The sequence below is a fragment of the Gobio gobio genome, assembly GCF_949357685.1.
Source record: "Gobio gobio genome assembly, chromosome: 21".
NCBI lineage: Eukaryota > Metazoa > Chordata > Actinopteri > Cypriniformes > Gobionidae > Gobio > Gobio gobio.
The window spans coordinates 16,112,055-16,136,872 of record NC_137117.1 but is presented as its reverse complement, the minus strand read 5'-3'; the positions used below and the strand labels follow the sequence as shown (position 1 = coordinate 16,136,872).

The following is a 24,818-nucleotide window of genomic DNA, read 5'->3' as shown; positions in this document are numbered from 1 at the left end:
TATATAAATTATAGTAATCAATACCAAAATTACACAAAAAGATTATATAATTAAACGTAGGCTATTTTTTTACGGGATTTTCCGCCAGTATACAGTGTATTTTCATTCCTTGATTCGATGCAGTTCGGTAAAACGGCAAAATAATGAAATTGTCGAACACGAAGTGTGCCATTTTACCTTTTCCCTAATTTGAAATGTGTGCTAAAATTGGAACACATATTTATGTAGTGTGTGAATCAGACGAAGTATGGTAGAATCCAGAAAAACAAATTAGCCTACACCCGTTTTGACGGAAAACTTTTTTAGGAAAATGTTCCAAATAAAACCGGGTTTATATGTAGTTTCTTTAGCCTATATAATTTAGTAACTGTGAAAGAAAATATCAACACGCTTACTAAAACTCATACATCTAACGCTAAGATCAAGAAAAAAACTGGCTGTGATAAACAATTGCATGTAATTAAATGTTAATTGTTTTTAAGTTTATTTTTAAGTTTTATTTTTGCTTTTAATGCAGCATCGAAGTTCACTAATGCATTTGAGATGAACAGTTAATTATCAACATCACTGCGACCACAACTAAATATGCATTTATGTACAATTTAAAAATACAATGTAAGCTATATTATGCGGGTTTGATATTCTAAATAAACCCTTAGTTCCTCTTCTTTTATATTGCATAACGTCCGTTACGCAGAAAAAGATAATAGGAAAAACGTAAGCAGAAAAAAAACAACAACAACAAAAAAAACAATAGGCCCTATACAATAACAAATGTAATATATAATTAATAAAGAATTAATCCCCCTGACGAAATTTGTACAAGAGCGAAAATAACTAAGAATGGATTAAGCAGTGTGTGAAAATAGGAAATAGACAGGAAAATAGACAGAACATGTCAACAACGGACTTATTCTATAAAATGACATAAGCCTACATGTACAGACTTGTATAAGTGTTTGGTATTAACCATTCTCTATATTGGCTAATCTTGTGAAATCTGCCTTTAATTACCATGAATTGTTTCGTTTACTTGCCTCTCTCTCTCTCTTTCTTTTGCAGACGCATAAGCCACGTAACTGTGTATCTGAAGACGATTGTTCTTTGTTCTGTTGTTGGTTTCCTTGTCTGTAAAAATCGGCTAGATGGCGCCATTGCTCCATGCTGTACCACGTATATTCAACAACTTGACCCCAGTGACGTCAAGACGGTCTGGCGCATCAAGGCCACTTTCAAAACCCCATTGGTCTGAAAATCACATGACAAAGCGCCTTGAATCCATAATTATGTTGCTGATATTTTTCGCCCCCCCAAAAGATGTCAGCGTCCTACTGTCCTTTTCCTCTTCGGCATAAGGGAGATTGTTTTGAATCAAAAGAAAAACAAGGCGAGTTGCAAAATGTCATGCCCGAACAACGTGGCAGCCAACAACACATTCCTAATGGACTCGCTGGTGGGAGGAACATCTCCGTACAGAGGTGAGAGCTATTCAACTAACTCTGGAATGTATATGCAAACGTCTGCAGAATATGGGTGCTCCATGATGGGTAGTTTTGGAATTGTTGGTACTCCTCTCTCCAAACGGGATGACCTTCAGCCGAGTGGGATGCATCTCAGCAGTTACCAGCACTCACATTACCTGTCGCAGCGGGACGCTTGGATCGCAGGCTCTAAAACTTACAGAGGCTCACAACCTGTTGCCCAGCCTTTGCACCCATGTTCCTTTCCAGCCAGCAACGTGAAAGAGGAAGCGATCCCTTGTCTTTACCAGCCTGATATCGACAGCGCTAAGGAGTCCGCTGAGACATCCACCTACATCCGTCTGGGAGACAATAACAGCCACCCGAATCAAAGCGCCGTCTCCACCCCCGATTATTTCCGACGGAGCCAGGTGTACGCCACTGAAAAGGGCCACCATGGAGATGAGTTCGGCTCGGACTTTAACACAGTTCCCAGAATATCCACGCCTGTTGAGGCACTAGCAGCAGATTCCTATGTCAAAAGCAGCAAAGCGAGGCAGGATCCAGAAGACAAGGGAGGGAATGCGCAGGAAGACGGCATGAATCAGAGACAGGCTAGAAAAGAGGAGAGTGTCGCAAAAACAGACAGTTGTACTGATGATTCCGAAAGCGAATTGAAAGGTGATAACTAATTCTTCTCTCTCTTCTCTCTCTCTCTCTGCCACACAAACACACACACACAAACACACACACACACATACACAATAATAGCGCGCTCCCTTCTATGTACTACAACATGTGAACTGACAACCAAGTTGCAGGTCAAAATAGAAGACCTTTTTGTTGCACAGACGACTGTTCAGGCCCTTTCTTACAGGCCCATATCAGTTTTTTACAGAACAGCTGTCAATTAAACAGTATCATGTGTACTTTGAAATGCCATTTAACACCGTTCAAAAAAATAAAAATGGGTCTTGGCATTGATGTAAACAGGATCACTCTAGGATTAACACGCGGTGTTAAAGTGCGCTCTAAAACACATCCATCCAAGCACAGCATTACAAAACTAAACAGTACACACTAATCAATTACATTTTATTAAATTAGATTTTTTTATTACACTCCAGTTGGTGGTTTATAGGCAAATAGTTCTGCCCGCAATAGTGTAGAGAAGTGAAAATGACGTTTTCCCCGCATGCCACAATAGACCTATGTATTTAAATATTTTCTGTATTATTAATGTTTTATACAGGTTTAAATGAAGAATCATAAATTAATACATACTTACTGGATGATGGTAAATATTTGTATACAATTTTGCTGACATATAACGAAAAAACAATAGCCGTTTAATTAAATGAAGTTTATTTAAACTATGTTATACGTTTAATTAATTGGACATGTCTTGCGCTTATTTTGTAATGTTGTTTTTGTATGTTGTCGTTATAAAATGTCAGTAAACTACTTCATTAAAATCGTATTTATGCAATTCGAAATCACTAAATTAATTAAATAAATGTGGTTAAATAAATGTGTACTGATATACGAGATACGAGAAATCTGGCATCTTCCTTTATCTTATTAAGCACTGCATCGCTCTCACCTATAGGCAAGTTCTATTCTGGTTTTTATATGTTTAATTCTTTTCTTTTCTTGTTTGTTTAATCCCCGTTATTAAAATGCTTGGTAAATAACCTACGAAATTATCTAAAATCTGCAGTAATAACACTTAATGTCGTTCCATCTGAAACAGTTAAAAAAAAATAAGTCTTGGCTGATTTGTTTTGTTCATTTAACGAGATGAATCAGCCAAAAATGAAAAGAAATATGTTTTATGTTACTTTATATTATTTGTGTGATAGGCAGTTGTATTTTTTTTAATATTTTTGTCTAGATGACGTTTCAATTAAAAATAATTGCAGGCCGATGACCGACTTAATCACACAATTGAAATTGTGAAATTGGACGGAAATGTAGGTCCGTCCAAGTAAGTACACAAATACAGATAATAATTTAAAATGCACATAAGAGCATAATTTCAGATCTGTTCAATTGAGGGAAACGGCATCACTGCATAAGAAAAAGGCCAGTTTAGATTAAGCTATTAGATCATGGACTTTTTTTTTAGTACAATGCATTGAGCATAACATTTATTCTGAAGAATAAAAAAATATGTAAAATGTTTTAGTTAAAATCCAACTAAACTAAATAACATAGTCAAAGGAGGACCTGCCGCGCCTTGGGCAGTTCTGTTATCTTGCGGTCATACTCCGGCATAACAATTCATTTTCTCTCTTGTTTACATGTGCAGATGAGTCTAAATTGGAAAAAACAACGGGGAACTGGCTAAAAGCGAAAAGTGGACGAAAGAAGAGATGTCCCTACACAAAGTATCAGACACTTGAGCTGGAGAAGGAGTTCTTGTTCAACATGTACTTGACTCGAGAGCGCCGTCTGGAGATCAGCAAGAGTATCAACCTCACAGACAGACAGGTCAAGATCTGGTTCCAAAACAGAAGGATGAAGCTAAAGAAGCTCAACAGAGAAAGTCGCGTCCGAGAGCTAACAGGCTATAGCTTCAACTGAGGGCTTAAGAAACAGACAGAAGAAGAAATAATCAAATGCATAGTCTCTCGCGTTCCCCACGTTCAGCCCCTCTCTATTTTTTAATCAATTTTTTCTCTTTAATTTATCCCTTTTCATTCACAGACTCACATACACACATAAAAGTATAAAATAGCACTGGTCCATGACTTTCATTTCAAAGGAACTGGAACATCTTGCAAACAATATTACATTTAGTTTACAATTACATCCGAGTATAATTTATCATTGTTGAACAGAACTCAATAATTGTAAATATGGCAGTAGCGGAAGAAAAGGATGCGTGGGCCAAATATTCGTGGCAGATTTGTAATTTTGCAAATCCTTACCTCAGCATATAAAAGAGAGATTTCTATTTGATGTCTTAGCTTAGTTTGTTTGCTGTCAGTGCGCTTGTAGTATACAATGCGCGCTCTGTATTTTGCATGCTTTGTTCTTGACGTGTATTTGTCAATTTGATGTTTAACTCGAGAGGCTGATAAATAAAACAGGGGGTGGGAAAATATTATGTCCTGGTATGTCCTTCCCCTTGCATATTTCTCCTGTATTCTGTTGACAGAAATTTTGGGTGAAGATAGGGAAGAGAGGAAGAAGGAGAAAGTGCATAGCATTTTCAGTATGAGTGGGAGACCCATAACGTTGATTTAAATATTATCCAGGTGACCACAGTAAGTCAAGGTCATAAAATTGTAATGTCATGACGGTCCTGGAAAGCGCTGGGGGTGGATTTTATGATCTGCAAATATAATGTGCTGCTGCAGTAAAGATGCATTAAAAGGTGAGTGGAGGAGGGCTAATTCACATACTCGGGACTGCAATGTGCTGGCCTCACTGACGCTCTGCGGTCTGCCGGGCTGTTTTGGAACCAGGAACCTTTCATTATATGGAGTTATGGAACGCTATGATACGATGGACTGAACACGGAAGAATGGAAGAACTACAGCAGCGATGAATGAATGAGTGGATCCTATGAGCTACGCTAATCAGACAGTGTGCAGAACGTTCAAGGTAGGATAACGTTTTCCTTATTTTTCCCCCGATTGAGCTGAGAGAGGCTATTCTGGATACCCTCAAGCGTTGACATGGATAACAGCTTTGATTTGAGCGAATTTCTTGACAAGTGGACTTTGCTCTCTGTGCTTCTGACAGTTGTTGTTAAGAGTTGTGGATAATGTGCCCCATGCATCTTCCAGGCACAAGTTAAAGTTGTGGAGATCTAACATTATAGTGTTATAAATGAAGTGAAACTATTTGCAGTCCCTCTGAAGGACAATTGATCTCTTTTTACTACACATTTATTTGTAATATAACGATTTGTCCACAGGTGCGTTTAGGTCTGAAAAAAGCAACAGGAAACTCTTTATGACAGTCTTATTCTTGTTGAAGATCTATACTTATTTGCATGCTAGTAATTTGTCTGTGTGTAGACATTTTTGTCTTAGAAATAGCAATAGGCCTACTGGTTGATAGAAGTGTCAATTGGTGTTCATTTTGGGTGTTAATTCTTAAAACTACCCAAAAGCCATGGCCTTTCAGGCATAGGCTATAGACGAGGTTTAATTAAATTAACGCTCGAGGCTATGAAGAATGGAATAAAATCTTTACTTATCTGTGCATAGTTTGTTGTTTGTCTCCTGTGGATAACGCCGTTACGCGCGGCTGGTGCGTGGTTTAGGTAGTTTCATGTTGTTGGGATTGGCTTCCTGGCTCGACAACAAGAAACTGCCTTGATTACGTCAGTTCGTCTTCATCAAGGGCGACAATTGCCGTTAAATTACACCCTGTGCAATGAAGTTTCCGCAAATGGCATTGTAAATGAACTGAACGATTATAGCCACAGCGGGCTCTTTTTCTCTTTTGCTCTCCTTTGTGTCTCAGGCTGTAAAAGAGAATTTAGACTCTCAGAGGGAGAAAGGACTGTTAACATCATGGGGCAAACTTAGACTGTTCCTTGTTATGGCTTATTCTTTTATTCCAATATATGGCCCAAAAGGTTTTAGCCCCTTTTTTAGGGTATGTTAGTGGCTGAGGGGGTAGCAAGAAATTACTGACAGAAACAGAAAAATTGTGGACTGACGGATACAGATTTTCAGAAATTTTCAGCTATAAATTATTAATTAGCTGTGAATTTCTTTATAGTTAATTTTAATTGTGTCTGCGTTTGTATGAGAATAATCACCTTTACAAATTTGATCAACTTTGCCTTTGTACTCTCAGAAACGTGATCCAACAATTGCAAAATTAAATTGTTTTACGTTAGTGCCAAGTTACTTTACACCCACATGTGGACAAACCACACTTTTTTTAAGCTGTAAACGGTCTGGCTCAAATAGCAAAATTGGATTTTGATTGCATACAACCGTTTAAACCGTTTATTGTAATAGACGCAACATGAGCAGTAGCAGTGGTCAGTAGTAGCTACCAGCACATGCTAAACTTTTAAAACGCGTTGCCACACCAGACTTACACTGTGGCTAGTATCCAAGTCAAACAATGTTTGACCTGTAGCTTCCGTGCACTATAAACACTGAACCTGTGTGGTTGCTTCAGGGATTTTTTTTTTCTAATTTATCAGACCTTTCAAAAATGTCGTTACTTGAACCTATGTTTATTCTCCTATCTATGTATCTATGTATCTATGTATCTATCTATCTATCTATCTATCTATCTATCTATCTATCTATCTATCTATCTATCTATCTATCTATCTATCTATCTATCTATCTATCTATCTATCTATCTATCTATCTATCTATCTATCTATCTATCTATCTATCTATCTATCTATCTATCTATCTATCTATCTATCTATCTATCTATCCATCTATCCATCTATCTATCTATCTATCTTATACACACATACGCAACTTGTCTGAAATTTATGCTCATCATAATAATACAAAATTCTACAGTTATTTCTAAATTTACGTATATTAATTAGTAAAACCGTTGGCATAAGATGCTTTAGTAGCTACAGAAAAGCAGAGAACGTGCCTTTTGTTTGTTTGTGGATTAGTTAAATGCTTTGAGGAAGATGTCATTAGCAGGTTTTTTTTTTGTGTGTGTGAAAGTTGTGAACATTTTTTATTACCCTTTTTTTAATCAGTCAAAATGTGGGGGTTACTCCCAATCAGCCAGCGGGAAATCTCAGTATTTGTGCCGTGACTTTATTTACACTGTACAGTAAGGAGACAATGTCTCCTAAAACCATATAAAACATATGGAAATGATAGGCTAAATGAGTTGTTTTTGGGAAAGTTGCTAGTTGTAAAGGGCCTCATCAGCGACTTGTCCTTTTTCCTGGGAGAGTATATTCTTTGGATTTCACCATATATGCTTGTTTTCTTAACCCCCTCCCCTCCCTTCAGCTGTTTTGCGACGGGAGGAGACAGTCTGGAATCCAAAGTCATTTTCATTCAGTTGAGTGAATGGGGTTCTCCTCTGGAATGCGTCACCAACAAAGAGTTTACAGCACGCGTAATAGCCCCACAGGACACTGCCGCCTAGCATGCGGATATAGCGGCAATATCCTCAAATAGCCTAAGGATTGGTAGACATCAAAACACCTACTTCTGCTCAATATATATTAATATATAATAAATATATATATAATATGCTGAATTGTTTACATGCAGACAGAAGCATATAGTACTGTATATGCATGACACATTGCGCATTAGGCCTCTGTAGTAGCATTAGCAATGGCCTACTACCCCTGTGGTGAAGACATTTATGAGTAAGCATTTGAATAGATGTTCACACAGATATTGTGACGAAAATATAACACAGATTATGGTTGCTGCTTAGTTTTCACTGGGCTTAAATGAGGATATTGATTTGCTGTTGTATTTTTGTTATTTGATTGCAGATTTTGCATACACTGTTTTATTTTGTAGTTTCAGTTAATAAACCTAAAGTCCAGTTTCAGCACACGTGGACAATTTGAACGAATCAATCCTTTGAAATTAATTTAGCTTTTTTTATGTAGCTATACTGCATTCATCTTGCAAACCGGCATTTCGCTCTCATTCCCTGCATTTTACGGTACGAATTAGTCTGGAACAGGTTTGATTGCTGCTAGACTTAAATAGAGAAAGAGTTTCTAATCCAAAGCAAGTTACTTTGCTCTATAAAAGTATTTTACTCGGCTTTTTAACACAAAGTATGAATTTAATGTAGTGCCCCAAAATAATTTATTTTTTATATTATCTGGTGTTTTCACTTGGCCGAGCAATAACTCATTAGGCTATATTATTTTGGCTAGTTGTATTAAAAAGTTTGCACTTTTGCTCTCCGCAAACAATTATTTGATACAGTATAGTAGTGTTATGTCTACCAATTCTGTGATAACAATATGATGAACTGTGAACATTTTGCTTTATTTTGTACACTCCCGTAAATTATTACAAAGGCCTCTAAACACAACATAGTAAAAAAAAGAACAAAATATTTGTATATAGGCTAGTCTTAACAAAGTTTTATAAAGTAAAGGCATTAAACGAAACGTATAGTTCATTTTTGATGTTCACGTTGACCATGGCGCACATGAAATCGTTTAAATCTAAAAGACTAAAACAATAAGAAAGAAATCCAGGACCTTATGTATTTACTATATAACATATCGAAGTTATGTGGGATGATTTTGAGAAGATACCAATCTTCTGCACTGATATCCGACCTCTGTCTTTCAACACCGTTGTTAAAAGACATTTGTATTGTAGGCGCTGTGACGCTAGTAATGGGCTACACGTGGGTCTAGGTATATATTGCAATAATTAAACAATCCTCAATATACTTCACTCCAAAAAAATAAACAAGAAAACACATAAATAAATAAATACATAAATAAATAACAAATCTAGCGCTTGAAATAAATAAAATAAAAAAAAATATATGGATTTTAACCTGACTTTTAGGTGTGTGTGTTTTCAGCTATGCAGAACTAAAACAAATACTGAAGTCGATCAAAGAGTAGCCTAATTTTTAAAACAGACAGGAAGCTGGAGATTAATGTTGAGAGATATTCCTGTAAATCAAAGTGCATTAGCAATGATACTGCCGTGTTGTTGTCTCAGAAAGGAAAGTACTCTGATGTTTTTTCATGACAACTTAAAACCCATTTGAAGGATTCAAGTATGCTAATACAAGAAAAGGGTATTTGTTTATTTTGAAGCTACATTGTTTATTATAGTCACACGAGACTATGAAATGCATCATTGTGGGGTCATGGGTGAATAACTCCTTGTGGCTACCATACAAACAAGAAATATGCTCCATAAAGTGCTATATTTTAGATATGCTACTTGCAAATTTCAGTATCTTATAAAGATTTGTATAAAATCTGTGATGTTCTAAATGCTAGGATGGATCGAAGAGTGAGTGAGCTCTTATCCGCATGTGCAGTGTGCACCGCAGTCTCAGTATTATCCTGCGTCACCCTGCACAGCTTAAGTGCCAAGACTGCAGCGAATACTATATTCTGCAGATTTGTGCACTGTTAAATCACAAGGTCGTTATCAATAAATGTGTAAATAAATGCGAGCACATAGCGAGCATCTCTGTTCGAGGTGTTTATATCTCCGTGTTCCACTGAGAGAGCGTAATAAAATTGGTATTCTGTCTATATGAAACTGATATATTATATGTGAAAAAAACACCCTTGTTAATCACCGAATTAATGTTAACCTCTATATAGTTAATTTGATATCACACCTGGCAGAAATGATAGATACAACTAGGAATTAAATATTACAATTCAATTTAGAATTTTAAAAGGCATTCATACAGTCAAACAATTAAACACGATTTATTATTATTTTTTTGATAATGCTTCATTTATTTAAAAACAACAACATTATATTACCAAACAAACAGCGTTATACATGTATCATTAACAACATTAGAACACCATAATAAGACATTCATTTCGAAATTAACAACAGTGAGTGAACTGCGACTTTAGTCTCAGGTACCACGCCCTCGGAAAAACGATAAAGGCTTTTTAACTGCACTGAGCCAATGTTTTATTGTAGATATGATACCGTTATTTACAAATGGTTGAATAAGGTTTTATATTATGTTGTTTGTTCTGGACATGCCACAGTGTAATTATTCTAAGAATTAGATGCATTGAAACGCTGCAGCCTCCCATCAATGCAATAAATTATTTACACTTACATAAGATTTTACTTTCACTTTTGTACAGAGAATCTAAATCATATTGCTTCCGCAGTCTATTGCAAGAAGATGCAATCAGATCCACGCCACAATCAAGCCCATAATCAGCCTTCCTATAAAACACAAAATGATAAAGGAAACGGCATGAAAGCATACATTTAGTATCTTTTGCTTTAATTTGATTTTAGTTGTTTTGGTGAATCAAGAACTTTAGTTGTTTTACAAATGAAAAGAGGAACATAATGGCACTCGTTATTTGTGTCGAGTCTATGTAAACTGTTTAATTAATATAACATAGCCTAGGAAGTAAAAGGATGTAATGGCATTTTGCAAATCAAGTGTAAAATGAAGAGTCTGTATTACCCACGTATTGTTATTTGGTGTCTGTATTTTGATGTCTGGTGTTCCCAAAGAAAACAGGGCGGAAAAAAGCCTGACCTCATGTGGCCGGTTTCATACTGGGCCTAACACTGACAATGACTGCAGACCAAAATCAACATATATTTCCCAATTTCGCAATACGCTTAGAAGAAAAACGAAATCTAAAATATAATGACCCACATATTAACTATAAAATGTTTAAAGGGTGTCATTGTCTACACGACAAGAATATGGTGTTAAAGTATTTAATAGATTTATGAAATTAATAGTTAGTTTTGTTAATGTGCGAGCCACTATTAATAATTCGAAATTACGAAACCAAATGAATCGAACAAATTATATTTCACATTGCTTTTATTTTTAGTATAATTGTATTAGCAGTTAACAATACTATTTGCCTCGTATTACAACAACTAGAATTAAGTTAGAAAGAATCGCAAAAATTGCAAAATAAATAAACAAAAAAGGTTAACGAAATGGAAGCCCATATAGAATTTGAAAAACTTTTGTAGAATCATTTTTGCATTTGCCGTTTCAGACATATTGCAATAAAATTGCTCTAAAAAAAGCTTTTTCAAACCTTTATCTCATGTAGCCTACAATTTTAAGAGCTAATGGAGTTTGTGAACAGTCACTCGTCTTTCCTCTGTATATTCGACAGAGGTTTGATGAGAATTCTTTCACAAGCTTAGTGTTGGTTTTACGTTATAGCAGGAACTCAACTGCAGTTTTATTAACGACACGTTTATGAACAATCAAATGGTCCTCGTAAAAATTTATTGAAGGACATAAAAGCATGTACGACCACTTGACGAATATAGCCGCAGTTGTGGTGCGTTTTCAGGCGTCTTACTATTCCCTCCGCCCCGATTTGTTTAAAACTCCATTTTATGAGGGATATCCCAATTGTATTTATTTGAAACTAGTGAAAAATAGGACTTCAGTGCATAAAAGCAACCCTCTAGACAGCACAAGAGCCGTATATTTGTCAAAATTATTCTATTGGGTCCTTTCCAATTATATAGAATTAATAGTGAAGCTGAGAAGGAAATGTACAACCGTTTATTTATTTTTTCTAATTGTTTTAATAAATAACATTGTTCAGTGAGGGATGCACAAGGCTAGCCACAGCACAGTAGCATTCGCTCGACAGAGATTGATTACACCAACAAATAGTGCCCTTTTTAAGACCGTTAACAAACACTATGCTCCTCTGTAAGTCAACAAATAACTATCTACGTAAATCGGTTGCATCATAATATATTAGAAACGCATCATCTTCATATATTTAGGCTTTATCCAAAAAACAGCATTAGTATTAAGCAACCTACTGCAAGCTCGAAGTGCATTGCTGTTCCAGGAGAACGCGCGCATTGATCTGCTGTGCAGTTTTTCAGGGGGTAAATGCAATCACGTGTTCCTTAGGCGTCCAATCCCAGCTGGGGAAGCTTTCTGAAATAATTACCTGTCTTGATTGTTCTACGGTCAGATAAAAAAGTACACATACACTCCATATAATAATCGGATGCATGTAAAAGAGAAGGGAAACATCGCCATGTCGGCTACGGGTCCCATAAGTAATTATTATGTGGATTCCTTGATCAACCATGAAAGCGAGGATGTTCTGGCGACTCGTTTCACAGCCACTGGTCCGATATCCTCCAGCTCACGTCCGACGCCTCTGGTACCGGAATGCGCGGATTACCCGTCCTGCAGCTTTGCCCCGAAACCACCAGTCTTTACTACCTCGTGGGCCCCTGTTCACTCCCAGTCGTCAGTGGTTTACCATCCATACACTCACCAACCTCACCTAGGCACAGACTCAAGGTACGTTCGCTCTTGGCTGGAGCCTATCCCCGGTACCGTGTCTTTTCCAGGATATGCAGGGAATAGCAGGCACTACGGACTGAAGCCCGACACCTTCCAGGATCCCCGTACTGGGGAGTGTTTGGGCTCGAACGGACGCACTTACACGGATTATCTCTACTGCTCCGCCGTCGACATTAGAGAAAAGCAGCAGAACACACCATCGCCTGAGACGGAGAGTCTGTCTTCCGGAAAGCACAAAGACGACAAGGCTGAATTAGACCCAAGTAAGTTAGTGCTATTCTTGTTTACAACCGGGTATGGGATGCTTCTCAGTTTATTGCGTTCGCTTGGTGGTTGGCTGTTGTCCGTCGTAAAACCAAGTTCTATACTCTTTCATCCTCTGTGCTGTTCTCGGCCGACTCAAGTCTGCTTTGGGGCTTTCCATTGATGACAAACGCCATAGGATTGGGTTGTAAAACGAGCTATAAAAATGGTCTCCTAAAAAGCCAAGTCTGGCAAGGAAGGTAGCATGTGATGTTTACAAATAGCGTATACCATTATCATTATCATTAATTCTAATACGATACCGTTACATTACTGTGTTTTGTTTAATGTGGAAATTTGTCATTTTAGCCTGCCGTTGGCTCAATAACAACTCAGGCGTTTGGAAAGCGAGGATGCGTTTTAAGCTTTTAAATTATTGTATACCTAATTTTGAGTTTCAACTGTAATGTAGCCTATTTTATTATTACCTATTAATACTAATATGACTTGTTTTAATTGTTCTCGTCATGGACTGTGATACAACACACCTACTTTTAAAACGTAAAAACGGGAACTGGTGTTTTGAACTATTCAATTAAATATAATTTACGTTAAAAATAAAACCTAGCTTTTAAATCGAGAAACAGCACGTGGAATGTCCACAGTGCATTCACTGCATAGCAGAACTTTGAGCGTAGACTTGTGAAGGCTTGAGTCACAAGCCTTTGCTTTTTTATGGGCCTATAAAGCAAATAGGTACATTCACCAGTTTACAGCGCCATTTCTCTCCTAAGAGTTTGCGAAGCTATTTCAAATAGACAGAGATAGGGGGACTTCATATGAAATTACTTGTTATTTACACGTATTAAGCCTAACCATTTAATTGAAGATTAATCTTGCCAAAATGAGAAGTGTTGTTAGGTGCTACATTTCATAAATTAATGCATTATACACAAGTTATGGCTGTCATAATAAAGAAATAAACGACTTGGATCAATAATAATCTGTTTTGGACAGCGTGTTTGTTTACAGCAGCACCTAATCACACTTTTTGTGCGTTGTTTTTCAGATAATCCTGTGGCAAACTGGATCCATGCGCGCTCAACTCGAAAGAAGCGTTGTCCATACACCAAGTATCAAACACTCGAACTCGAAAAGGAATTTTTATTCAATATGTACCTCACCAGAGACCGGCGATATGAGGTAGCAAGGGTGCTGAACCTAACGGAGCGACAAGTCAAAATCTGGTTCCAGAACCGACGGATGAAGATGAAGAAAATGAACAAGGAAAAAAACGACAGTAAAGAACAATAGACCAAAAGTCATTAATCGGACACAGACTGAAGGAAAACCATCATTTAGTATCATCACGAGTCTTAACAGTTGCACCTTCGGCCTATAAAAGGAACAGAGAAAATGAATAGCATCCTATATGGATATCCTTCTATGATTTAAGTATGATTTAATATAAGCGTATTTTTTCCACCCTGGATTGAGTCATATTAGTATTATACCTAGTTTGGATTTACATAACGTTTCTTTACTCACAAACAAAGTGGCCCGAAGTTTCAGAGAGAAAATACTTGAACTACTTTATTTTCAATTTCCTAATTTATGCTCTCTACGTGGTTGTTTCTTTTCTATGGTTCCATTATTTGTAGGTTTCAAAGCCGAGTATTTTATAAAGAATAACAATTCTGTAGTTAAAAATATAGGCTACGTGTTTGCGTCGATGTGCTTAGTTTGTTTCTGATGTACCTGTTTGTGTATTGTACATCATTTTAACTGTAAATGAGTTTCATCATAGATTGTAGATATATCCAAATATATACAACCATGTTAATATGACTTTTGTGTCTCATTTCATTCATTTGGCCGCTCAATGGCGACATATTCGCAGCGAAAAGCTTTCAGGAATTAGTTAAGTTTTTGCTATCCAGTTATTTGGCCTACACATGGTGTTCTCGTGTGAAAAGTATCGAGGTTGGAGTGCACAATGGCAAGGCCATTGTAAAGAGGTAGTTAGTGTTACCGTCGAAATATCAAATACACATCCCACAAAGAACAAATAGCGAAAAGCCTGTGGTAGGCCTCATCCACTGCCGTGCCTTATTTATATTGTCATATTCCAAGCACTGAAACTATTTTTTCATTATTTTTCAATTGTATATTATTTTGACTTTTAAATAAAAACATAAATATTTTTGTTAGGCTATTGTTATTATTATTATTATTATTATAGGCCTAGTTTAAAAATGATATGTGCAAATACGACCATTTTCGCAGGGAAGATTCAAGGAAAATTCAATCTGCAGTAGGCCTACAGATAACATTACACAAATATATATAAATATTTTATGGAAATGTCAACAAACTTGAGCAAATAAATAAATAAAAAATATCAATTACAAACATAATGGCTTTTTTTTTAAAGCAGGCCGATGGGCTCCGTAATAGTTTCATTTTGAAGTCAATGTAGATACGCGTTTTTGTGGTATGAACTTAAATTTAAATCTTTTACAAGAACCTGTCGTGTAATTTGAGCGCTCTTTATTTATGACAAAAAAATGTGTCACCTTTGTATTTTCACCCCTCATGTTTTAGGGTATATATATAGGGTAACCGCACAGGCGTAAACTTAAAATCATCTTATGTTAATATTTTGTTATTTTGCACAGGCAAACGAGTAGCAGTTGTGGTATAGATATAGCTAATTAAAGTTCATATGTTTAGCGTCCTTCGCTGGACTGATATTGCTTTTTTGTGGGCCTTAACAATACGAACAGGATGCGGTGGTTTCAAAGCCCGATCGACCACGTTTCCGCCTTAGAACAAAAATGCTAGTTTTACAACCCTGTTGGAGCTTGGTGTTGTTTGTCTCAGATGCAGACGAACAAAGCCAACCTGGCTAACTGGCTAGACGTCTGGGCTAAATTACTTTATGGTTTAATGGACGTTGGTGGACCCTCTCAGAGTGTTTTGCAGAGCCATTTAGTGCTTTGGTCTAACCAGAGGCAAAAGCATTTTGCAAAGATGCATTCAGAACTCACTCCAAGCCTTTAAACGACGTTAAACTGAAAAAAACGTACTTTTCACTTAACACATGCTTGTAAAGCTAATTTACAGTGTCCATACTGGTGCTTTACGCATTTAAATCATGTATTCGGCACTGCTAAGAGTGTTATGTGTTTTCACAGTCCAAAGTTTCCTTGAGGCTAAAGGTTCATTTAAATAGGCAGTCATTGTCATTGTCCTAATTTATTTGGATCACTGTGTGTTTTGCCAATTATAAATTGTAAAAGTTACCCCTAAGCACACTAGATGGCGCTATTGGCTCACAGTTAACGCATTTTGGACTGCTAAAGCCTGGGAGTGTGCTACAAGAAAAGTGCTGAAAAATGTCTCTCTGTTATTAATCACAATTATGGCTTTAAAAAAACAAACAAATGTCAACACGCTAAAGTAATACACTTTACATTCACACCATCTTTATCATATTCTTAAAACAATTCTTTGTTTTGTAATTTTTTATTTACTTAGTATTTTTATGTTGTCTCGAATGTGCTACGGTGCTTTTTCACACACACCCTGTCTTTCTTTTGTTTTGTCAAAATCCGTAACTCACCGATGGTTTTTAAAAGCACAGTGTCGGTTTTTATGCTGACATGCTGACATAATTTATTGAAGGCACTGGGAAATCGAGGCAGCATTTCGGTCTCTTGTGAGATCTGATTTACAAATGCCGCCGATATGCTTTCCATGTATTTTTTCATTTTTGGATACCTTTTTATTTTGATACTCCGTGTTTGTCTGTCTTTGCCACTTGTTTGACATTCTCACATATGACGCTTTAAAGAGGACATTGATTTTATAATCAGGGCCTTCAGTTTAATTGTCCCTTTCAAACACTAGCCTACTTCTTAAAATTCGCGTTAAATTTATTATCGTTGTTGTTATTAGTATAAACATAGGCCTATAAAAATGATGATAATAATAAAAAACAATATCGATTACTACAATATTATAATGCCTTTAATACATTCGATTTTTTTATTTGAAAAGAAATGCACTTATTCACTTAATTCACTGTTTTTTTTATAAATTATATTTTTCGTTACAAAAAAGCCTTCTCCATCGTAGCTATGTTCCTGTAACTGAGACAATGACCCAGAATCTGCATCTTTATAGACTGTGAGATGTCTATAAATTTCCTGTGTGTGCCTTTCCCGTTTAGCATCGGAGTGTAAAAATTGTCAAGTAACGACACAAAACCACATGCTCATATTTTGGGAAGGACTTTAAATGAGCAAAGCCGAAATAAACAACAAGCCATTAATGTGTCTAGTAAAATAACGAGACATATATTGCGCAATTTTATTGTGTCAGTGCGGCAGATTTACAACTTTTTTTAATATGGTTTAGGAGGGCCAAGAGAGGCTTGCGTGTTCAGCTTTCTCTCTCTCTCTCTCTCTCTCTCTCTCTCTCTCTGTGTGTGTGTGTGTGTGTGTGTTAGCAGTCAAACACAAATAATCAAAGTAGGCGTCACAATTACTCGTCATAAACTTTAAATATAGCAACAGCAGCAGCAGCAATAATAATAATGATAATAATAATAATAATAATAATAATAATAATAATAATAATAATGATAATGATAATGATAATGATAAATATTTTCCATTATTATTATTATTATTATTAATTTGCGTGTTAACTGTTACGCGGTGTCAACCGTTATGCGGTGTCAACCATTGTAGCCGCTTCTTCGTAGCCTAATGTTCGTAAACTTGAGTAATGTAGTCCTTATAAACCTATCAGAATGGATGTGTAATGGTCGGAGCATATATGGCCTTTTGAAAGAAAATGTACCTAGTTATATCACAAACGAAATACCAGACAAATTGTTTCAACGTGACCGCAGGACTAACCCGCATACGGCCAGTATGAAACTGTCGTAACCTGCGGATATGTTATAAAGAAGCCATCAAAAACTTCAGTGATTCATTCATTTAATACGTGCAGCCGTTTTTATTCAATAAAAAAAACACACACACAACTATGTTTCCCCTTCAAGGTAGACGCCTGCGGACGCTTTGGAAAGATGAGGAGCCAAAGGGTGGGGTGTAGGGGACAAGGAGTGGGGGGGTGAGGGGTCTCATTGTAGTGGGGGTGGCTGGTGGGAGGCAAAAAAAGTACGAGCTTGTGACTGAGCCGTCGGAGCTAGCCAGCTTTAACCTTAACACACATCCACCGTGCACGCCATGATTTGAGGTTGCTAAAGGGAAAGGCTGGCGTTATAGAGAGAGAGAGAGAGAGAGACTAAGCGAGAGGATCTGAAGTGGGAGCTGCCTCAGATTGTCCGAAGGGGCAGCATTTCTCCATCTAGTTCCGGTTGCTCTGTCTGCGTTGCATGCCATTTGGAACTGCAACAATAGTTTGCCACCATTTAGAGAGGAGAATTTATTTTATCTCTTTTTAATGCTAGATAAACATGAGCTCTTATTTTGTTAACCCTCTTTTTTCCAAGTACAAAGGCGGCGAAACATTAGAGCCAACTTACTACGACTGCAGGTTTCCACAGAGCGTTGCCCGAAGCCACACGCTCGTGTACGGACATGGAGCAGCTGCGCCGGGGTTTCAACACCCGTCGCATCACGTACAGGACTTTTTCCATCACGGAACCACAGGTATCTCCAACCCTGGTTATCAACAGAACCCCTGTGCATTGGCATGTCACGGAGACGCTACGAAATTTTATGGATATGAAGCCCTTCCGAGGCAACCGCTTTATGGTACCCAGCAAGAGGCCAGTTTAGCGCAATACCCAGACTGTAAATCGTCCAATAGCACTAACCCTGGAGAAGGACAAGGCCACTTAAGTCAGAACTCCTCTCCGAGCCTCATGTTCCCATGGATGCGGCCTCACGGTTAGAACACTTACTATTTCACATTCTGTTCAATCACTGCTTGTGAGTTTGTCTGTGTGACTGCGTCAGTGTGTCAAGAGCGTGCAGTGTTCATAAACAGGGATCAAAACACAGGTGGGTTATGCTTTTCAGCTTGCGAAATTGTACTTAAAAATATAGGCATTGCAGCGTTTCTTATTTGTTCACTTCACTGGAACAACATTGTTTATTTGTAAAAACGAATGTAGTAGTGTTTATAGTTGGCTAGATTGTGTAGACACAGAACTGTATGGATGTTATCTGAATTCAGATTATCCTCGCCATAGTTATAAATGATCACCTGTCTAACCCCCTTTATGATGACTAAAAGGACAGAGGGGAGATTTTTGATTGTAATGTGTAGTGGTAAACAGTATTGGCAAAATATACAATTAAAAATCTGAAGGTCAATAGTGAGTCTAAAATAGTTTCAGTATAATTTTTTGTCAGTCAAATAATAAAACAACAACATTTTAACGACTTACAAATGGTAAGTGTATTTGAGGCTAATTGAGAAGATCAAATTTTAAAACTAACTGATAATGAACCTGAATGAGGAAAGGTTTTCAATCTATTTATTTTGTTCGAGTAACAGATACTATGAAAGGCTGTGTGTGTGTTTGTCTGTCTGTCTGCCTGCCTGCCTGCCTGTCTGCCTGTCTGTGTGTGTGTGTGTGTGTGTGTGTGTGTGGGTGGGTGCGCGCGCGCGCTCCCGCGCACCAGGTTATGTGAAATTCTGTGCTTTACTGACCTGAATTAAAACTGCTGTGTGACTCAAACATAGAAACAACGCATTTATGGAAGAAATCAATTTATTTTGATCTATAGGAACGCCATGGCATAACGGCAATGACTGCCCAAAATTGATATAGTCTACCTGAATATGTTCTGGGGGCAAATCGTAATGAGGATATTAGACTATAAGGCACACTATTACACACACATTTTGAGATAGAGAGAGAGAGTGTGTGTGTGTGTGTGTGTGTGTGTGTGTGTGTGTGTGTGTGTGTGTGTGTGTGTGTGTGTGTGTGTGTGTGTGTGTGTGTGTGTGTGTGTGTGTGTGTGTGTGTGTGTGTGTGTGTGTGTGTGTGTGTGTGTGTGTGTGTGTGTAGTGAGTGTGTGTTTGGGAAAAAGAAAATATATTTCTATTTGTAAACAATTAAACTGTTTATTCATTTTTTGTGTACACATTTAAATAGCTAGCAACTTATGTGTCCTTCATGTTTTTGTAACTACATCCCATAATATGTAAATGAAAAGAGAGCGATGCAATGAAGACATGCAATTGACAGATATTTTTATTTCACTCCAAAGCTCCAGGGAGACGCAATGGAAGGCAGACATACAGCCGTTACCAGACTCTTGAGCTGGAGAAAGAGTTCCTCTTCAACCCATACCTCACACGCAAGCGCCGCATTGAAGTGTCCCACGCGCTGAGCTTAACCGAACGGCAGGTGAAGATCTGGTTTCAGAATCGCCGAATGAAGTGGAAAAAAGAAAATAATAAAGACAAATTTCCGGGCCAGAGAGGAGAGGCTGAAGCAGAGGCCGAAGAAGAGGCCAACGAGGACGGTGAGGTGGAGGAAGGAGAAGACAAGGAAACGGAAGAGAAAGAGGAAAGCAAGGAGTGATTTTATGGTCTTTTTTTATGGTTATATGGCAGATTTTGAAGAGGTCTCGCGAATGGGCAATGAAAGAGAAGACGCGCCAATTTTATTACAAACAGTTGGGTCAAAAAGTGAGAAAATCCCCCTCCATACAAAAGTACCCTGAAACCTGCCCAAAGAAAAAGAAGCATTTTTTACCAACACACGAGGACTCTACCATTAGCGAAAAGTGGATCTGTGTAGGCTATTTGACAAATTGACAAACTAACAGGAACACAATAACCCATCGTTTTATTTAGGGAAATGTAAGAAGCATGATAAGCATATAAAGGAGTTTAACATTTATTTCATACTTAAAGAGGATGTCTGGGGGATAAAAATGACTAAGATGCAACCAATTAAAATACTGAAATAATTGCATCAACTTGTCAATTTTAAAAACGGTTGGTATTGTATATAAAACCAAGCCACAACATGCTGACATTACAAATGAAATCGACAGAAGAATAGATTATGTATTCGGTGTAACACTATTTCTGCAATCCGAATATGGCAATATTGCATTAGTGCTATGTGCACTGAGAAAGGTGATGTCAAGTGTTGAAAATTCATTCTGTATTACATACTTTATCGATTACTTAACTGTTCTTTATTGTTATTCTATGTGAGGCTACAGTTTGTATTTTTTCGATTATTTTATTGGTCTCACCAGAGATTGCAATCGTTTGAAAATCTCGAGAGAAGCTACCTAATCATGGGAAATTTGCAATATACATTTCTACCTAAAGATTTCATAGACTCTTGTTTTGTAGTATTAAACCTAAGTTATGTAATTTACCCTTTTAATCACTTATTATGATTATCGAGCTTTTTGAAGTCTTTGGAAGACACGAATAGCTCAAAGCCAATCCTAATGTTAAAAGATTGTATACCACGGCACTACCTAAAACAAAGTTTTGCTTGCAAGAATTAATTATTAATTTATTCTACACGCTGCTTTGTTGAAATTATTTAGACATTTCCCCCAACAACTTAAACTGCCTATAGAAAATGCACATTTATGTGTTGATGAACAAACACGTTAATTACTACCCTACCTTATCTAAGGAAAGAGAGTCATTTATCGTGCTGGTGTTATAGCGTAGATTTTGAATTGCACTGAGTATAACCTTCATGTACGTCTTGTAATATCTTGCTGTTATCAATATGCTCGTTTTACTTGTGTTCCTCGTGTGAATATAGACAAATTTGTGTGTGTCCACGCCATTGTTGAAATCAACAGAAGAATAAACAAGATGGCTCATTCTATCACGTCTCATTTATTTATTTATTTGCCTGAATCCACTTGTCGACAAGACACTCACAAATACCAAAACCTGCTTCTTTTTGTTTAAATACATGTTAAATACGACAAGACTTAAAGTCTATGTATATATTTAATGTCAGTGAGATGTCTGAAATGGCAAATGAAACCATCAATGCTCCACCATTATGATCTGTTTTTATAATTGAAAACTCTTCTAGCTTTGAAAGATTGTCTCCACATAACGAAAACTCAGTCTCTGAAGCAAATAATAAACGACTGTCTGTAAGGGTTTTAATGGGTTAACCTTTAAATTCCGTTTAATAGGACATTTTGTCCTTTTCTAAATTGTGCAAATAAATATCATCCCTTTATCGTTTAATTGTTTGTTTTACTTAGTATGTCAAATTTCAACATAATCATGAACACAGAAAAAAAAAATTCACAGTTTCAATTATTCATTTTGTACAATTCCACCTCACGTAACCATATTTAACAAAAATATTTACATAAGTACCAGTAACAGTTTCAAATGATGGCACAGTGTATGAATCACTCAAGGTATGTCTTGTCAAATGTACAAAATCTCTTTAAAAGTATATTTTGTTTTCTCTTGTTAAAAAAGATTTACAGCAAAATACACTGGGAAACACTGGAAAACATAAGCGGACAGGTCGCAGGTCTCGGCCTTGCTAGAAGACATTTAGGGGATCTCCTTTATTGAATCACTAATAAAGTTTACTGAAATCCTGTAAATGTATATTCTCAACAATACAGGCTACTCTTTATACATTCTTATAATGTACAGTCTTCTCTTGTCCAGCAAACAGACTAATTTGTTGTCCAACAAATCATGAAACTTCCGATGGTCGAGGAATACTGTCTTTCATACTTTCTATACAAAAAAGGCAAAATTGAAAAACATTTAGTGAAATTTTGGATGTTTACTGAAGACGATTATGAGGACACGCCAGCTTGAATATTGTCAATGCCTGTCTTATTCAAAGACGAAAGGATCCATGAGAAATATTTAAATGTGCATTGCATTGCATTCTTTTAGCAGAAAACACAAATCTGACAGAATATACTGTAGGAGCGGATTAGTAGCTTCAAATATGTGTTTAATGCAGGTTTATGGTGATGCTTCGACATTTAAAATCTCTTTAAATGTATTAAAATATTACTAGCGCCATTCAAATCCTAGTGTGGCCTACCTTATGTGCGAGTGTTCAAAGTGTTGTCTCTTTTACAACTTTTAATGGCAGGCCATAACAGTAGTCTAGTGCCCAATAAAGTAGCCACAATTGGGCTGATGACATCACAAAGGCTAGGCTAATATAAACAGAATATGGATATAATAATAGAATATCCGAATTTATTGTAAACACCAACGAGATTTATTGGGTATAATAGGCAAATCATTTTCAAAGTACCAAACCACAGCCAAGTAAGGCATTTTCATATGTGTAATAGACGTTTGTTGAACGAATATTAAAATTCTGTATTTCAAAACAGATACGAATGGTTAAAGTGTAGCAAAATCTTGCTGTTATCAATATGCTATGCAACACGATCTCATAGATAGGCAAGATACACGTATTCTGATACAATGATACTGATGTTAAAAAAAAATTATGCTTAGATTCTTGAACATTTTCTTGCGTTTGCATGTACACACTAGAGGCTACTATTGCTGCTGCTGATAATAATAATAATAATAATAATTAACGTAATTGTTTATTTCACTCTCCTTTTGTTGTTGTGGTGTTGGATTGTCCCCTGTTGTAAAAAAAAAAAAAAAGACATTTTAGTTAAGGCATAGACCTTTTCAGGAAGTTCCGGTGGTAGTGACAATTGCAGTGGTCATTGTCCATCCGCCTTGCCTTTGTATTGCACTGCTGTTACATTCCAAATGAGGCTTTACTATACCTGCAGTAAACTTTATTGGTGGTGTAAACCCGACAGTGTCGCATCCGGGCAGACGTTTTTGCCTTTTGATTTCTGTGCAGTGCAGACAGGCTAGAACAAGACACAGGGAAAGCAACGTGGACGTGGGACTGCTTTAAGTGTATGTATGCAAGGGTGCATGTATATGTTTGTGTGAAATTTTATTTTATTTTTTTATTTGTAGCCTACCTTTTAGAACAGTGGAAGTTGTCATATCTGTACACATATTTACATTCTGTTTATGATTGTGCTATCAAATTAGGGACAATAGTAGTGAAAAGGAATGAATTAAAGGGAAAACCGTGTACCCGCTCTTGGCTATGTCCGTTAGTGTAAGTATTTGTGCATGTATTATTTGTTTTTTTATTAGAGTGCAGTATTCAATATTTGTACATCCATTTGTATTCTGTTCATATTTGTTGTGAAATAACAAGATAGGAGTTAATTAAATTAATTAAAGGAAAAGCTTGCACAGCTTATATAGAGTTCGTTAACTTGTGTCGATTGGTTTAGCCCAAAAAATATTATTATTTTCATAAAATAGCTTTGGCCATATTGTCTTGGTTTGGTTTGGTTTTTGCTCAGTTGCAACTGTTTCCATTCATTGCAAGGTAAAATAACTATTTGAAGAATACCTCATGCAATTTTCTTTTAGGCTATCAACGTGCAATAAATGATTCAGATACCAATCAATTAGGCTAACCAATCAAGATCATATAACGAATTTCGTTCAAAGAAAACAAATGACAAGCAACTACGTTGATACATAGCGTTAGCTATTGAAGAATAAGATGAGGCTTTAGCGAAACATTGGGTTTTACTTGCCTGTACCATAACACAACACTGAACTGTACATTTCTGAACTTTGACATTTTTAGACGTGTCATTTTCAGAACTGTTACAGTGTTAGGCTTGAACAACAACATCATTGAATCAGTAATCATATTAGATTTTTTTACAATGATGTGATAAAGCAATTCTGTCTGACAGAGAGGAGTGTTCATTTAGCATTAGCCTATTATTATTATGCAGACATTTGACAGCACAAGAGCAATCAAACTTTTATGGTGGTTTTAAAAATGTTTTTTGTAAATACATATTTACACTTTTTGTAAACTTATTTTGTTCACTTTTACAAGTGCCTCTATACACAATTAATAAGTACAAATGTAATTTTATGAGGATTTTGTGAAATAAGGTTTTAAGTTAATACGCATGAGCTTTGTCCCGTGTATGATATAATTACTTTGCTCTTACACATGCTTTTGAAATGTTCATGTGATTATTTTAACTTTATCTTAAAAGAAAAAGTGCCTGTTAG

The 24,818-nt window shown here is 36.6% G+C and overlaps 3 protein-coding genes across 3 annotated transcripts; all 3 read left to right on the top strand.

Moving 5' to 3' along the window:
* Positions 1 to 1,294: 1,294 nt before the first annotated feature.
* hoxc10a (homeobox C10a) lies at positions 1,295 to 4,609 on the top strand. Its single transcript, XM_079803660.1, has 2 exons — positions 1,295 to 2,141; positions 3,772 to 4,609. The coding sequence occupies exons 1-2, from the start codon at positions 1,400 to 1,402 to the stop codon at positions 4,044 to 4,046; spliced, it is 1,017 nt and encodes a 338-aa protein (XP_079659786.1). The 5' UTR covers positions 1,295 to 1,399; the 3' UTR covers positions 4,047 to 4,609.
* A 6,004-nt stretch (positions 4,610 to 10,613) lies between these two features.
* hoxc9a (homeobox C9a) lies at positions 10,614 to 14,900 on the top strand. Its single transcript, XM_079802348.1, has 2 exons — positions 10,614 to 12,715; positions 13,765 to 14,900. Exons 1-2 carry the CDS (start codon positions 12,148 to 12,150, stop codon positions 14,007 to 14,009), a joined length of 813 nt encoding a protein of 270 aa, XP_079658474.1. The 5' UTR covers positions 10,614 to 12,147; the 3' UTR covers positions 14,010 to 14,900.
* Positions 14,901 to 18,042: 3,142 nt separating this feature from the next.
* On the top strand, positions 18,043 to 23,330 carry hoxc8a (homeobox C8a). Its single transcript, XM_079803648.1, has 2 exons — positions 18,043 to 18,622; positions 19,955 to 23,330. The coding sequence occupies exons 1-2, from the start codon at positions 18,187 to 18,189 to the stop codon at positions 20,269 to 20,271; spliced, it is 753 nt and encodes a 250-aa protein (XP_079659774.1). The 5' UTR covers positions 18,043 to 18,186; the 3' UTR covers positions 20,272 to 23,330.
* Positions 23,331 to 24,818: the final 1,488 nt, after the last annotated feature.